This window comes from Pleurodeles waltl, chromosome 7 (assembly GCF_031143425.1).
Source record: "Pleurodeles waltl isolate 20211129_DDA chromosome 7, aPleWal1.hap1.20221129, whole genome shotgun sequence".
Lineage (NCBI taxonomy): Eukaryota > Metazoa > Chordata > Amphibia > Caudata > Salamandridae > Pleurodeles > Pleurodeles waltl.
In genome coordinates, this window is record NC_090446.1 from 78,588,932 (window position 1) to 78,604,323 (window position 15,392).

General features: G+C 43.7%; 1 protein-coding gene across 1 annotated transcript in view; it reads left to right on the forward strand.

Moving 5' to 3' along the window:
• The window catches only part of LOC138246829 (uncharacterized), an 83,513-nt gene that overhangs the window by 54,032 nt on the left and 14,089 nt on the right, over nt 1-15,392 (forward strand). The window contains exon 33 of the mRNA XM_069201585.1: nt 10,070-10,092. Coding sequence (XP_069057686.1) covers nt 10,070-10,092 — 23 coding nt within the window. The remainder of the gene's footprint in view (nt 1-10,069; nt 10,093-15,392) is intronic.

A 15,392-nucleotide genomic window follows, 5' to 3' on the forward strand; every position in this document is an offset into this window, starting at 1 on the left:
GGCGGGCCGAGGCGTTTTGGATGCGTTGCAGGCGGTTTTGGAGTTTGGCGGTGGTCCCGGCGTAGAGGGTGTTGCCGTAGTCCAGGCGACTCGTGACAAGGGCGTGGGTCACGGTTTTTCTGGTGTCGGCGGGGATCCAGCGGAAGATCTTGCGGAGCATGCGGAGAGTGAGGAAGCAGGCGGAGGACACGGCGTTGACTTGCTTGGTCATGGTGAGAAGAGGGTCCAAGATGAAGCCGAGGTTGCGGGCGTGGTCTGCGGGGGTCGGTGCGGTGCCGAGGGCCGTGGGCCACCAGGAGTCGTCCCAGGCGGACGGGGTGTTGCCGAGGATGAGGACTTCCGTTTTTTCAGAGTTCAGCTTTAGGCGGCTGAGCCTCATCCAATCTGCGACGTCCTTCATACCCTCTTGTAGGTTGGTCTTGGCGCTGGCGGGGTCCTTGGTGAGGGAGAGTACAAGTTGGGTGTCGTCGGCGTAGGAGGTGATGATGATGTCGTGCTTGCGTACGATGTCGGCGAGGGGGCTCATGTAGACATTGAAGAGTGTCGGGCTGAGCGATGAGCCTTGAGGTACGCCGCAGATGATCTTGGTGGGTTCTGAGCGAAACGGAGTTAAGAGATCCTAGAAACTACACTATCCCACTATGCTGGTCAGGGTCAGTCATACATTATATTTAATCGGGCTCACTGAGTTTGATGATATGAACACAGAAGAATTCCTCAAAGGCTATTTTTCATAATCTCACATTAGGCTTACTGTGAATGAGGATTAAAGATTGAGCAAAAAAGCTCTTCTGCATTTTCCCACTTCTGCTCTTTACTGAATTCTCTTTAGTCCTCTGATCTTTCAGGGAGTCACAAAGATGGCCTCAGACCAGCATTAGATTTTGAGATACATCTTGACTCTACCATGCTGTCCTGTAAGGCAATTCGGATGGTGAAATCCACACAACCACGCATATCAGTTAATCACCCAAGGCATCTAGTGATCCCCACAGGTTTAGCTTCAGTTCTCGTGCCTTAAGAGATTACACCTCAGTGGTGGGAGCACGATCAGTGAAAATGTCAATGCTAAACCGGCATCTATATAAGTGCAGCCCCAATGCTTTTGTTTACAATTTTGCAGATTCAAAGCACTGGTGCAGGATTTTCTTTCTGAAAAAAAAAAAATGACCCTAACATCCTGTCTGTTTTTTTCAAGGTTGTGTGTTTTTTTTATCATTTTCCTGTTCCTCACAACCTTGCATTCCATGACTGAGGCAAACCGGAGCAATCAGCCTCAGATGGGTGAGCCTTCTGACTCTGAAATGCTGACTGCACATTTGCAGCTTTGCTTTAAGTTGTTTGCCCTGGAGCTGCAGGCTGTGTCTCTGCCACTTATGTGAGGAGGGGTATTTCTGCAAGACTTCTGCCTGTGACAAGGACTGGAGACGAAGGCCCTCTATTCTCCCTGCTGGGTGAGAGGACATCTCCCAGAGAAACCAAGACCACCTGCTCTGGAGCTTGGAGCACCAGCACCTGCCAGCATGCTAAGACCAGTGTGCCATGTGAGGAAGTGGAGGGCGTTGGAAGGAGCGAGATCCTCTGGGGAACCCTGTCGAGAGGACTCTGGGTGCGAGGTGTGAGGAGATGGCTGCTGCACAAAATGGGTTGTTCCCCATGTGCAGAATCAAATTGGTGACCCCTGTATGTCAGGAGAGGGCCACCGCAAAGAGAGCTGTTAGCTATATGCTGTGCGGTGAGAGTGAAACCTGTATTGCATTTTGTCAGCAACCATGTATGCCAGGTGGATCCACTGTGGAAGTTATTGCGGCCAATAAGTTCCAAGACCATTGCAGGCATTAGCAGCGACCAAGTATTCTAGGAGGGGCTGCCCTGATATAGATTGCCGTACAGGGACACTGATGCCTTGTTGTCAGCTACCCCTGCAACTTCGTATGCCAGGAGGGGTGGCTGGTGCTGTCTGAGTTGTGAAATTCAGGCAGCCCCACTGGAGAACTGAGAAGCTGCTACCCATTGATTGAACCAAGTATGAAGGACTGCACCTGTGTCCCGTGAACTGAGGAGGACACCAAAGGCCCATATTTATACTTTTTCACGCAAAACTGCGCAGACGCAGTTCCGGTGAAAAAGTTTACTGCCTGCTAGCATCACTCCAAGACGCTGGCCGTGCATCTTATTTATGGAATGGCGCAATCCGGCGCAAAGGGTGGGCTAACGTTAGGCGGGTTAGAGTAAAAAAAGATGACTCTAACCTGCCTAGCGTCATTTCCTGACGCTAAACCTACCATACCACATGACTCCTGTCTTAAAGAAGACAGGAGTCATGCCCACCACCCAATGTCCAGCACAGGGGACAAGAGTCCCCTGGGCATGGCCATTACACCCAGTGGCCATGTATGGGTGCCTAATTCAGGGCCCCATTGGCACTTCAAAAAAATTCAAAAATACTTACCTCTACTTCCCTGGGATGGGGTCCCCCATCCCCTGGTGTCCCTCTGGTGTGGGTGTCCCTGGAGCCTGGGGAGGGCACCTGTGGACTTATGCCTTGGTGTTCCACCATAGGAATAGGCCCCCAGGTCCCCTATTGGATGCCCTAACCCAGGCAAGCTTAGCGCCATTACTTAGGCCCGCCTCTCATGCACCATTTTTGTATGGGAGGATAAATAAGGCACCTGGGCTTTAGAGTAATTTTTTGCCCGGGAACGACTACCTTGCATCTCATTGACGCAAGGTAGTTTTCCACAGGCAAAAAATGACTTTAACTCCAATATTTTGGCGCTAGACATGTCTAGCGCCAAAATATAAATATGGAGGTAAGTTTTTGCAGAATTAGCATAAAAATGACGCTTATTCAGTGCAAACAGAGTATAAATATGCCCTCAAGTGTGCACTGTCACAACTCTGGGAGCAGTTCAGAAGCACCAACATCAACCTACACACCCCTGTTGGGGAGTGCTGGACTTACCTTGTTGACGCAAGCTCAGGAGATCCTTCGATCACTGCTGGAGCCATCATGCATGGTCAGGGAGAGCTTGCGCTTTCCCAGTGCTTCTGCGCATCCCATGTGTAGACCAACTCGACCGATCAGGACTAGAGCATTGTGAACATTGCCAGTGCCCATGATTTGGCACTCGCTGAGATGCTGAATGCTTCCTTGCTTCTGGAGTGTGTAAGACTTGGTTCAGGCCTACCAGGCCCCGGGGATGCACTGCTATAGGTGCTGCGACACCAAAGACACTGTCTAAGAGTCAGAGCGGACTCTTAATTAAGGCCTACTAGGGAGCATTCCCCGGATACAGCCACCAATGAATTTGGATTTGCCTATGAAACACTTGAGCTTATGAGTGTAGTAATACTTCATTGAATGTGCAGAGTTAGAAATGAAATATTTTGTTTTAATATGAAAATAAGTGACTGGACATTGATTTATTGACATCACTGTGCGATCTTTGATTTATGAGCCATGTTAATTATATTTGCTCCCAGCCCAATGGAGCCTTGGACTGACTGAGCAAGGCTAGCACTAAGAGTAAGTGCCGAAGGGATACTTGGCCCAGTTGCTCAGGATCCATAGTAAGTTGGGCAGCAGGTCATCTGGAGTAAAATGACTCAACCACCATAGTTGAGCCCAGTTACCCCATGGCCACCTGGAAGGGGTTCTGCCAAGAACAAGCATTGCTGTCCACAGACTAGACCTTTGATAGGGCAGCCCAGCTAGATATAGGCTCATCATTCCCCTTCTGGATTTAGGATCAGAAAATACTGTTGAACCAATCACCTCAATATCAGCAAACGCCGTTTAACCGAGTGACTGTTTTCCAGCACTGATCAAAATGCTTTTATCATATTACCCAATTGAGGACTGCACCCACTTTTGGACGGCAGCCTGGTAAATAGACTTTTCCATTCACTCTTAACTGTTTATGAGAGAGGTTGCAACCCTAGACTAGACCATTGTCAGGGGAGCCCAGTTAACTATAAACTGATCACAACTCATCTGTATTCAGGAGAAATCAGAGGCACAATATTGTGGTAACTAATATAATTGACAAAAATATTGTTTACCACAACATTGAGCTCCTATACTTATAATGGCAAGTACAGAAATATCAAAAAAAATATTGTTGACATTAACATTGTCCAAAATTAGAAACAATATTGATTTTAAATACAAATAGCCTTGTAAAGTAATAAATGCTAAATATTTCAATATATAAAATAATATTATGTCACATAAATATATTTGACTAATATTTAATAATGTATGAATGCATAGTTATATAAATACACAAACATATATAGAAACCGATATTCTTGCCAACAATATTTGTGCACCATGTTACTTGTGTGTCACAATATTTAATTTGTGATATTTCTCTCTCTGATATTTTTAAATCAATATTTTGTCCAAACACCCCTCAGTAGCAGCCTGAACATCCGCTCACCTTTCATAGTCCTGCTTTTCTCGTGTGCATGACATGCTCACTCGAAGCTGGAGTAAAATATTTCCTGATGAATGTTTTTGCTGTAAATTGTTTGTATTGGACATATGGTTCTCAATCTGAGGATTCTATTGGCATGCTTAAATACTAGAATAGCTCTGCACATGTACAGGACACAAGGTGACATTTTTACATTTTTAAAATCTTAAAATTGCATTACCATAAAAACCAAGCATATTAAAGTCAACACTGCATCATTTTAGTGTAAATTTTACAAGGCGGCTAAATAGCCACATCACTTCTAAAGTGTGTTTGTTTGAAATCACAACTTTTAAAATCTTTTACAAAAACAAAAAACTATGGAAAAAGGAGCATCTCCTATATTTTAAAAAACTGCTAATTGATTTTGCGCATTACAGAGATCCCAAAAGCTAACCCTCCCTATCGTGTCCTGCTTGAGGAGTCAGGTAGATTGTTTAATTGGGCTCACTCAAGAGGCTACCCTGAACACAGCCTCAAAGGCTAACTTTAACTATAAACAGGAAAAAAGGTTCACCCATGATCAGTATTTGGTATCCAGCAACAGTAGCTGTAGTGGTGATGAAGGACTCCAGGCACATAGTATGATTGAAACATACACCAAGGTTTTTTGCCAATGGTGTTGTGTCATTTTATACAGTATGATATGTAGGTCTGTTTAAATAGGGATACAGATAATTTCCTTTTTAGAATAGTTTGGGGCAAGAGAGGGAAGGCCCATCCAGTTTTGGTGGCTGTAAGGCAGTAAGAAACTCAAGCTTGAAGGTCATGGAAAAAAGTGGGACTGGAGAAGATGATTTGGGTAGCATCTGCATAGAGATAATGCAAGACAACAACAGAGAAAATGATGTTACCTAGAAATGTATGGAGAGAAAAAAGCAGTGGACCAAGGACTGGATGCTATAGGACCCCTACTTGTAGTGAATTTGGTGATAAGTGTCATAAGCAATATAAGACAAAAAGTTCAGTCACAAAGGTAACAAAAAAAACAGTCCAGTGCTTTGTGAGTTATGCCAAGAGTGAGAAGAGCAGATTAAAGGGTAAAGTGATCAACAGTGTTGTTAGAAATTGTCTTCCGGGTTGGCAGGGGTATAAGACTTGGTCAAGCAGTGACCACAGTCCTAGTCAGAGTGAGACACAAGTACACCCCAAATCAACATGTGCTCACCCTCTTGTAGCTTGGCTTTTTAAATGTAATAAGGCACCCAATTTTAACCTCTCATAATAGGTGTGCACTGACTCTTTCGGCTCATACTTTTACACCAACTCTCCTCTTTCTGTGGGACCTTCAGTTTCAAATGCTCAATCACCTCCTTGTAGTGGGTCATAATTTCGGGAGATGGACCATTTTGGGCTATTATCAGGGCTTTTGTGTGTGCCAGTTCACGACCCCTTTACATTCTGTCTGCAAATCACTAGCAACAATAACCTCAAACAACATATTAAAATCTTCCTAAAGTACCTTTGACACAGTTACAGTGCTTTCTACATTGTCATGCCAGTTCCCCGGCTCCTTTATCTGCTTGGGGAATTTTTCCTAAATGAAAAAAGATCAGGTCCACTCTAAGGCACACATATTCTGCCATGCACTTCTCTCAAAGGAAATCTTGTAATGACGCCAGTCTTAGACTCACTTGCCCTTGATTACCTCTCAATTTCATTTGTTACCATTTTCTTTTTCACCTTGGCTCCTTCTTTCTTTGCCCATCCCTCTTTAAATTTCTTTAGTTCTCCACACTTCCCGGTGAAATTCACCAATTCTAGAGGGTGCACCTTCCAGCTTTTCAGCCTCATTTTTTAAATTTCTTAATTTCCCATTACCATTCTGTAATTCTTTAACAAATATTTCGTCTAATTTCAATCAATGTCATACTCTCCAGCCAAAGTTTCTACTTTCTCATGTGCCTCACAGGCACGCCTAGCAACTTTTTGCTCAGATATCTCATCCATCATAAGTGTACAATTTATATATGCCAGGAGTACATTTCAGAATTTCTTCAAATTCTGTCTTTAATTGCAGTGTGTTAATTTCTTTGGCCATGGTTCCTCTGGGGAAATGCTGAAATGCTATCACTGTAACAGTGGTATTCATAAGCATGATAGTAGCATCAGTAGGTGCTCCTTATACAACAGTAAAGTTTTCTACTTCTGGTGCACTCCGTACAGTGGATATGCTTGCACCCTCAGTTACACCAGTTCTTAATTCTCCCACCCCCTGCCCCTGTGGTTGTAATCCTGCAGGAGGTGGTACATTATAACTTAATTTATCTAACAATTCCTCTTGTTCATCATCACCTGACCATGTGTCTCCCTTCCTCTGCCGAACTTTAGTCTGACTCTTTTCAGCCTGCCTCCTCCTTCTCATTCGCTCTCACAGTCGAAGACTAAACCTCCACACCTTCAATCATACCTTCACTCCATGTTCGCTATTTTTTTTTATTCCATTGGGCATCCAACCAATTACTAATGGTATGTCTATTCTGAGTCTTCACTCTTTTGCATGCTATCTAGTGTGCAGCATGTTCCCATTCATTCAATGCCTTAAACTGGGCTGGTCTGGGTTGAGTCTCATTTCACATATCACAGGTTTCTTAGTAGGTTTCTTGAGCACAATTCCCATATTCCTGGTGGAAATTGAATTGAACTCACTCTGTTTAATCGTTTTACAAACGACCGCAGTCCACCAATATAACACAACACTCTGCGATAACTAACCAATCCTTGTGTGGCACCAAATGACATAATCACCCAACCATAGCGCGACTCACAACACCCCACAATCAACCAATTGCAATGCACCTAGTTCAAAAGTTAACCAACCACAGTATGTGTCTGCATCATCACACACCTACCAACAAATCATTCACAACAAGACTAACCATGATGTAAAATCTTAATTCAACACACTTAGAATAATTAAACAATTAACATTCCCTTGTCTGCTTTACCTGAAAGCAAAGGAGAAAGTCAACTCTCTTCTAAAAGAAATCACACACACAGGCAGAGCAGTTTCTCGGTCAGCAATAACCTACTCTTGATTAACACGTTTACTGCTGTGCACCAAAGAATAAACCACTACCAACCTGGATTATTATGCATTCACAACTAAACCATTAATAAGTCCCTATTGTGGTGTGGATGTGGCACCTCACAAATTACACCTCAACTTGAGTTCCAATAACAAAATTATACATCAAGGTCTTGGATTTTCAACTAAATCTAATAACCAAACCTTAACAAAACACACTTAGTGGCAAATCAAACATAATATTCATAACACAAATGAAATAACAACAAAATTGACACAACACAATTAATAAACTCTGACAATTCAACTTAGAATGAGACAGAAATAGTTAAAATCGCAATGACTAAAACTGCTACTATTCAACAAATTAAAGCTGAATAACCAAAGTGCTCACAGCCTGCATAAATTTTTCATGACATTGAAAATCTGAAATAAAAATCCTACAATTCACTGCTCAACATGCAAAACTATGCTTTTAATGACGCATTCTGCCACAACGCATCACCCTACTTGTACTCGTGTCTCCTTAATTCACGGATCAGCTTCCGGAACACTGGAGCACCGCAATTAAGTCCAGTCCTTTGGAACTCTGGAGTACTGTCAGAAGTAGGGCAATTTACCTATAGATGAAATTAGATGTAGCATCAAGATCCAGTTACAAACTGTCCAAGCCAATCTTAAACCTTCCAGGTCCAGTTTCTAATCATCGAGGTCCAGTTTCAAAGTATCCTCAGCTACCAGAGCTTAAGGCACAAATTGTGGATATGTCAGAAATAAAGTGTAGCTGACAAACCAGGAACAGTGGTAATCCCTTAAGGATTTTGTTGCTCCTCAGCTGGACCCGGTCAATAAATTAAATTCAATATTCAATAACAATTCAAGTTGTAATGTGAAGCACATCAGGCTTTAAAATGAAGACTGACAACTATGTTCAAACCACGAAGGTCTATTGAAAGATTTAAGTCATTGCAGAAGACAAATAACTGGTTAGCATACGATATTTAATCATGTAGCTTGGAGCTCAAAATCACATGCAGATAATTTAATAACAGAGCAAAATATACTTCAGCTCAAACAAAATAAATCCTAAATCGGGGATCAGACCGAGACAGTGTCATCTTCTATAGATCGGTGGAGACTGAGCCCACAACCCTCAAGAAGGGGCTTCTTTTATAGAAAATTACACTAAGTAATCGTATATTTGATGTGAGTGTGCAAAATTCCCACAATTCCAAGCTACCATGTTAAAGAAAGAACAATAGAGTTGAAATTACGTTATTCAGCACTGTCTCGCAGATTCACCTAATCCGTTCCCATCCCGGGTACCCTTTAGACATCCATCGACTGGTACACAACTCGCTATATAGCCCGGGTGCCCTTCAGACATCCATTGACTGATACTTAACTCCTTATATAGCCCGGGTGCCCTTCAGACATCCATCGACTGGTATACAACTTGCTATATAGCCCGGGTGCCCTTCAGACATCCATCGACTGGTACTTAACTCGTTATATAGCCCTGGTGCCCTTCAGACATCCATCGGCTGGTATACAACTCGATATATAGCCCGGGTGCCCTTCAGACATCCATTGACTGGTATACAACTCGATATATAGCCCGGGTACCCTTCAGACATCCATCAACTGGTACTTAACTCGTTATATAGCCCTGGTGCCCTTCAGACATCCATCAACTGGTATACAACTCGATATATAGCCTGGGTGCCCTTCAGACATCCATCGACTGGTATACAACTCGATATATAGCCCGGGTGCCCTTCAGACATCCATTGACTGGTACGTAACTCGATATATAGCCCAGGTGCCCTTCGGACATCTATCGACTGGTACACAACTCGATATATAGCCTGGGTGCCCTTCAGACATCCATTGACTGGTACGTAACTCGTTAAATAGTTCACAGAAGCGCGTTCACGTATTACACAGACACACTCAGGTCCCAATTGGTGAGGCCTTGAAAATATTGGTTTTGCTACAACAATATTGCTCGAAGCTTGAGACAAACCATCATGGGGAAAGAGGATACGTTTCCTGACATTGTTTGCAAAGTTGTTTATGGGTGCAGTGTGCTTGGTGGAAAAAGAACAGGAAGATGGCTGCATGCTAAAAAGTTACCTGCAGGCATTTTGAAACTGAGGCACACAATAGCTAATGTTGCACAGTTCTCTCAAAATAATACCTTGTGTCTCTTATAGTGTTATTATATTATGCAAATATTTATTTATTTTTAAAACACATCACAGTCATGATTGCACTTGCGAACGATTTCGAGGAGAGAGAGAGTAAGATTGGTGAAATCAGGACCATTGTTAACCTGACCTAAGCACCCATCCTAAGCACAGCTCACAGGCAGCCTAAACTCAGGATGTACCAGTAGTCTCTGGGAACAAACGACCATTAACCACTGAGCAACATGGGATTAAATACCTTGTATTATATGGAATTTCACTTATGTGCATTTTAGTTTTCAATACATGTTACTTTAATTCTGGGTTTTATTAAGTTATAGTTGTCTAAATTTGTCTACTTTTCTCCTTAGCTACGACACCATTCGTCAAAATGGTATGTATTTGGAAGACTATTCAAATTGTATTTAAATACAGTGCCGTTTACATTGGACCCCTACTTATAAAGGCTGCATGCGGTGGGGGAGGGGACATGTCTATTTAATGGTTGTTGATTTATTCAGTAAAACTTTGCCACAACTCTGTTCAGTTCTAAATATTTGTGCAGGATTCACAGTGGAGGTTGGGATGCGTGGTTAATCCCATTCCTTTCCTGGAGCATCTCATCGCGGATGTAGATGACTCCCCAATAGTTTAGTATATATAGGGGTTCCAAGTCCCAGAAATCTTTAGCTGCAGCTGACCACATATCCTTATCTGCGTTATCACATTGATGTTTGTTGTAATGAATTACTGGAAGGACTATAAACCATCAGTAAGTATGGTCCACCCTGCATGTTTCAAATGCTTAGCCTGTGTTTCGAGGGGGCAGAGTACCAGATACCTCCTGTTGTGCCCTGTGTGACTTGGAATTAGTATTACAAGGACCATTTCCAAGTTCCTTAAACAGATTTTGAGGTACGACTTGGATTCTGCCCACACCGTGGATCGTTGCACCAGCATGTCTGGATGTGGGACAAAAGCTTTTCATAAGATGTTTAAAGGTCCTGTAGGCAGAGTGTAATTTGTGCTTGTTGTTTCGGGTGCCGGACACCGGCACTTATTTTTGAGGGCCGGCACTTATTTCATTGCATCAGGCATTTACTGCGAGCAAAAGACACACATGGGAAAGACGGAGGAAGAGAAAAATGACAAAGCGTCACAATAGGAAAAAGCAGAAAGCCGCAAGAGTGAGCTGAAGGGGCAGGGAGTGGCTGTAAATGGATGATTAAAGAGGCTTAAAATGGTTTTGGGATTACGCTGTCTCCGTATTCCGTGCTCACTTTTAATTGCACAATCCTCGTTTTTCAGAGGCGAGCTTTGGACACCGGCACATTTTTATTTACACATAAAGCACTGCCTGAAGTCCATGTCCTTCTCTGGAAAGTGTTTCTTCTGGGAAAAGGCATACTTCATGCGCGCCTCAAACTTTTGTGGGGAACCTCCAGCCTGAAATACAAGCAACAATCAACCCCATCAAAAAATGTGCAAGCCAGCCCCAGTACTGCTGGAGGCTGTGACTAGTTTGTGGCCAAGGAAGTCTGCGTGGGTCTTGCCGCTCTGACGGCATCCCCCTTATCCTGCAGCCTACCCGGAAAATACCAGTGTACCAGACTAGCCAGTCTGCCCCAGGACCGCCCTGGTTTCCAATCCAGGGAGCATTTTGTAACATGACATTACGGCCCTAAAAAAGTGCAGGGCCTGGATTAAAGAGGCCCGGCTACCATTCCCCCATGACGTCCCTGGGCGAACCTCCCTTGAATATTTAAAAAAAGTCATGCCACGACAGCCCAGATTTTCTACCGTACATTGTAGCATTTATACAAGCTCCTAGCGGCACCTTGCACTGCCATATAGTAATTTTTTTGATGCTAAATCGACGCTAAGGTGGCTTTTCCCCCACACCGTATTCACAAAGTGGCTCAATGCTGGCATTCAGCCACTTTGCAATCCCTTGCGCCACAGTATGCCTGCATCAGACATAATGCATGCAAGGGGGCCATTCCGACGCAGGGAGGCCCGAAAAAAATGGCGCAGTGAAATTTACAACATTTCACTGCGCCATTTTTTCTGTCATTTTTAACACCTGCTCAGAGCAGGTTTTAAAATGATGGTCCCATAGAAACCTATTGGGCTCCCTCTGCTTTACGGCACTAGCGTCAACATTTTTGACACTAGTGTAGCAAAGCGCCACAATAGCATCAAAAATGTTGACACCATTGTCCTAACGACCGCCAAGGTGCGCCATATTGTAACTACGGCACAAGCATGGTGTCATTAGGGAGGCATGAGCGACGCAAGAAAAGTGTTGCATTTCTTGTAAACGTGCCCCATTGTGCGTGAGGAAATCACTGACAAAGCTGTGCTCTGTTTATTCGAGTCACTTCAGAACCTCAGGATTTCTCATTTTTAGCTTCCCTGGACATCATCCCAGACCCACCTTCTCCTGCAACAGCACAGAGAGTGTGCGTTTACTTCAGGCTTTTGTCATAATGCCATCATCTCCTCATAAGGAGAAGACATCCATACTCAGGGCTTGTTTCACCTGCAAATTACATAAATCGTCGGCAGAAGACCTGCATCTTAAATGCACTTCCTGCTGTTAACATAAGACCTTTAGCTGTGACCGCTGTACATTTTATTCTCCTGCATCTGAAATAGCCAAGGAGAAGAAGGACACCAGATGTGGGTGAAAGTGAAACCAAAGCTTGCCACTGAGGTGAATCCCCGATTTTTATTTAATCTTCTGCATATTCTTATTTTTCTTTAGCGTCACTACACCGGAAGGCTTTCAAGCACTTTACAGAGACCTGTAGTTGCATAAACAAGATATGTTTACAGACAACAATTTAAATTCAGTAACAAACTGGGGGGGGGGGGGGCAGGAGAGGAGGACAAAAAGGATGACACACCCAGCAAGGTAGATAAAGAAGGTTAAGGAGAATGAGGTAAGGAAGGTGGCAAGGTGAGAGATGGTGTGAAGAAAAATACATTTACAGAGGGGAAAGGGGCATGAAAACAAATGAGGTGAACAAAAGAACACCAGAGGGCCAAACAAGTTTAAGTAGGACCTCCCTGCCAGGGGTAGGGGGAGTTTCAGATTCAGTCAGATCTTTGCTTAAATGTCTTTCTGAGCTGGAAGGTCTTGTGTTGCAACAGGTCTGTGGTTGTACACAGGTGATATCACAAGTAAAGTACTTAAAGTTTCACAGGGTGTGAAAAGAAAAGTAAAAGCAGAACTACCATCACTTTGTGTGAACAGTATTGCACCAGAGCAAGCGTGAAAGGATGCATAGGAGTCAGTAAAAATTGACTGCTATGTTGTCAGCACACATGAATGTTTAGAGAAGGGGTGGGAGTCCTCTCTAATGGGGCCAGTCCGAAGTGTTAGACCTGACAGCCTTAGTGTGGTCTTCCCCCAAGCCTTGTGCCTTCTCCATTCCCATTTGCTGATTTTTTTTTTGTTGGCTTTAGGACTTTGTGCACTTTACCACTGCTAGCCAGTGCTAAAGTGCTTGTGCTCACCCCTTGAAACATGGTAAAAATGGCTCACACCCAATTGGCACATTTAATTTACTTATAGGTCGTTAATAAAGTGGTAATACATCTAGCCAGGACTTCTAACTTAAATACAGCTTGTGGTCCTGTAGAACTTAAAGTGCCACCTACTTAAATAGCCCTTTAAAACATGTCTCAGACTTGCTATTGCAGCCTGCGTGCTGTTTTAAACTGCCACGTCTACCTGCAAATAAACCTTTTTTCAGGCCCAATCCTTCCTTTTTATGGGCGAGCGCAAAACGCTTAGTCCATTCAGTAATCTCTCTTTGGGCTTGAAACCACGCCCATGTCACGTCAGTCACTTACATTGGTTCGTGGGCTTGCCTGTTAAAATCTGCTTGCTTTCATTTGTGAAAGGCATGCATTTGTCATGCCTTTTCCGGTGTTTAGCCCACCTACACAGCACTGGTAAATTACTAAAAACATATGAGGCTCGATGTTTTCAGCCTAGGGTCTGGACTACTTTATCTGTTTATTTTCCACGCAGCGCAATCGCGCTGCATTTTACATAGCGCGATCGCACTGTGTTTTTCTTTTCTTTACAACGCTAATAGCTCTAACTCGAGCAAATGTGGGACCCGTTGCCGTTGCATTGAAAATGCTTGTTAAAACTTATGTCTCCCCTAGGGTAGACCCTAAACGGTCTATAGGGCAGTGTGCATTGTATTTAATATGTTGGACATACTTTTCAGCTTTACATGTGCTCGTAGTGAAAACTCCCAAATTAGTTTTTCACTATTATAAGGCCTATCTCTCTCATTAAATAACATTAGGTAACATTATTATTACATTTAATAAATTATAACTTTTGATTTAGTCTTTAGTGATAAAGTCGGATTTTAAGTCACAACACTGAAAATGCCACTTTTAGAATGTTGCCATTTTTGCCTTATCCATTTGGTGCCTGCAGCCTGTGTCCTGGATCGAATAACTGGGTATGGTTGGCAGTTGGCCTTTGTGTAGTCCTCCCAGATAGTGCCAGACACAAAGGGGGAACTAGGTGTAAGAAGGATGGGCCACCGTGCCAAGATGAAGGGGTAGAGTTGTTCCCTGCCCACTTAAACGTGGTCCAGCACACACACAAAGTGCCTGACACCAGAGTTTTGTCACCTTAGCCACCTTGGAGTCTGGCAGAGAAAAAGAAGAACTTTCCAGAACTAGAAGGGTGGTAGGCCAGGTGTTTCCACCCACATTAATGGCTGGCACCAGATATAAATATTGAAACTGCTGAACCAATTTTAAATACATTTCTGGACCTGTGAAGGACGTCAGAAGGCACACCTTTTACTTCAGAGGCCAGCCCTGCTGCATGAGACCTGCCTTGTTTCTTAGAAGACTCCCCTGCAGCTACCAGAGGACTGCCCTGCTGCTACTGGCTTACCTTCTTCTTTTGAGGTCTCCCTGCTGCCTGAGGTTTGTTTGCTGCTTGGAGGAGAGAGGTCCATCTCCTTGAAACCCAGGACTACCATAGTGACACCAAAGGTCAGTTGGCTGACCTCCTGTTCTGAGCTACAAGAACACAACAAGTTCCAGAGGCCTCCCTGCAACTACCCATCTGAGCTGCTGCAACCTGACTTGCCTGAACCTGCCTGGGCCCTACTAACCTCTGCTAGAGTGTGTCCCAGATCCCAAAGAGGTGCCTCTGGTATCAGAGTGCACTCCTCTTAATGTCAGGGAGAAGTTTGGGGCTTTTCACGACTGAGAATGGACCCGTTCATGCTGAGGTCTTTTCGCCTGCGACGACTGCTAAAGAAGGCTCCCACCAACCTGACTCTTCGTACTACTGTGACCGCGAGCAACGTGATATCCCATTCGGAATGCTTTCCGTGCTCCCTGTGGTCTACTCCACTGCCAGTGGAGCTCTGGACTTTGAGAAGATAATTTTTTCAGTATGATTAATCTGGTCCCTGTATCCAGTCAGGGCTACATCGTGGTTGGGCTGAACTTGTGACTTTCCCAGGTCTAGCATGATCAGATGACCATGAGGGGCTCTTTTTTTATATGTAACTAAAACTTTGAAATTGTATATCTCTGCCTCTAATGATTGGATGTTTGACATTGTGGTCTCATTTTATATATCATGTTTTACTCTAAATTGTCTAAATTGATTAAATTGATGTTGGATTTTTCTTGTGTTGT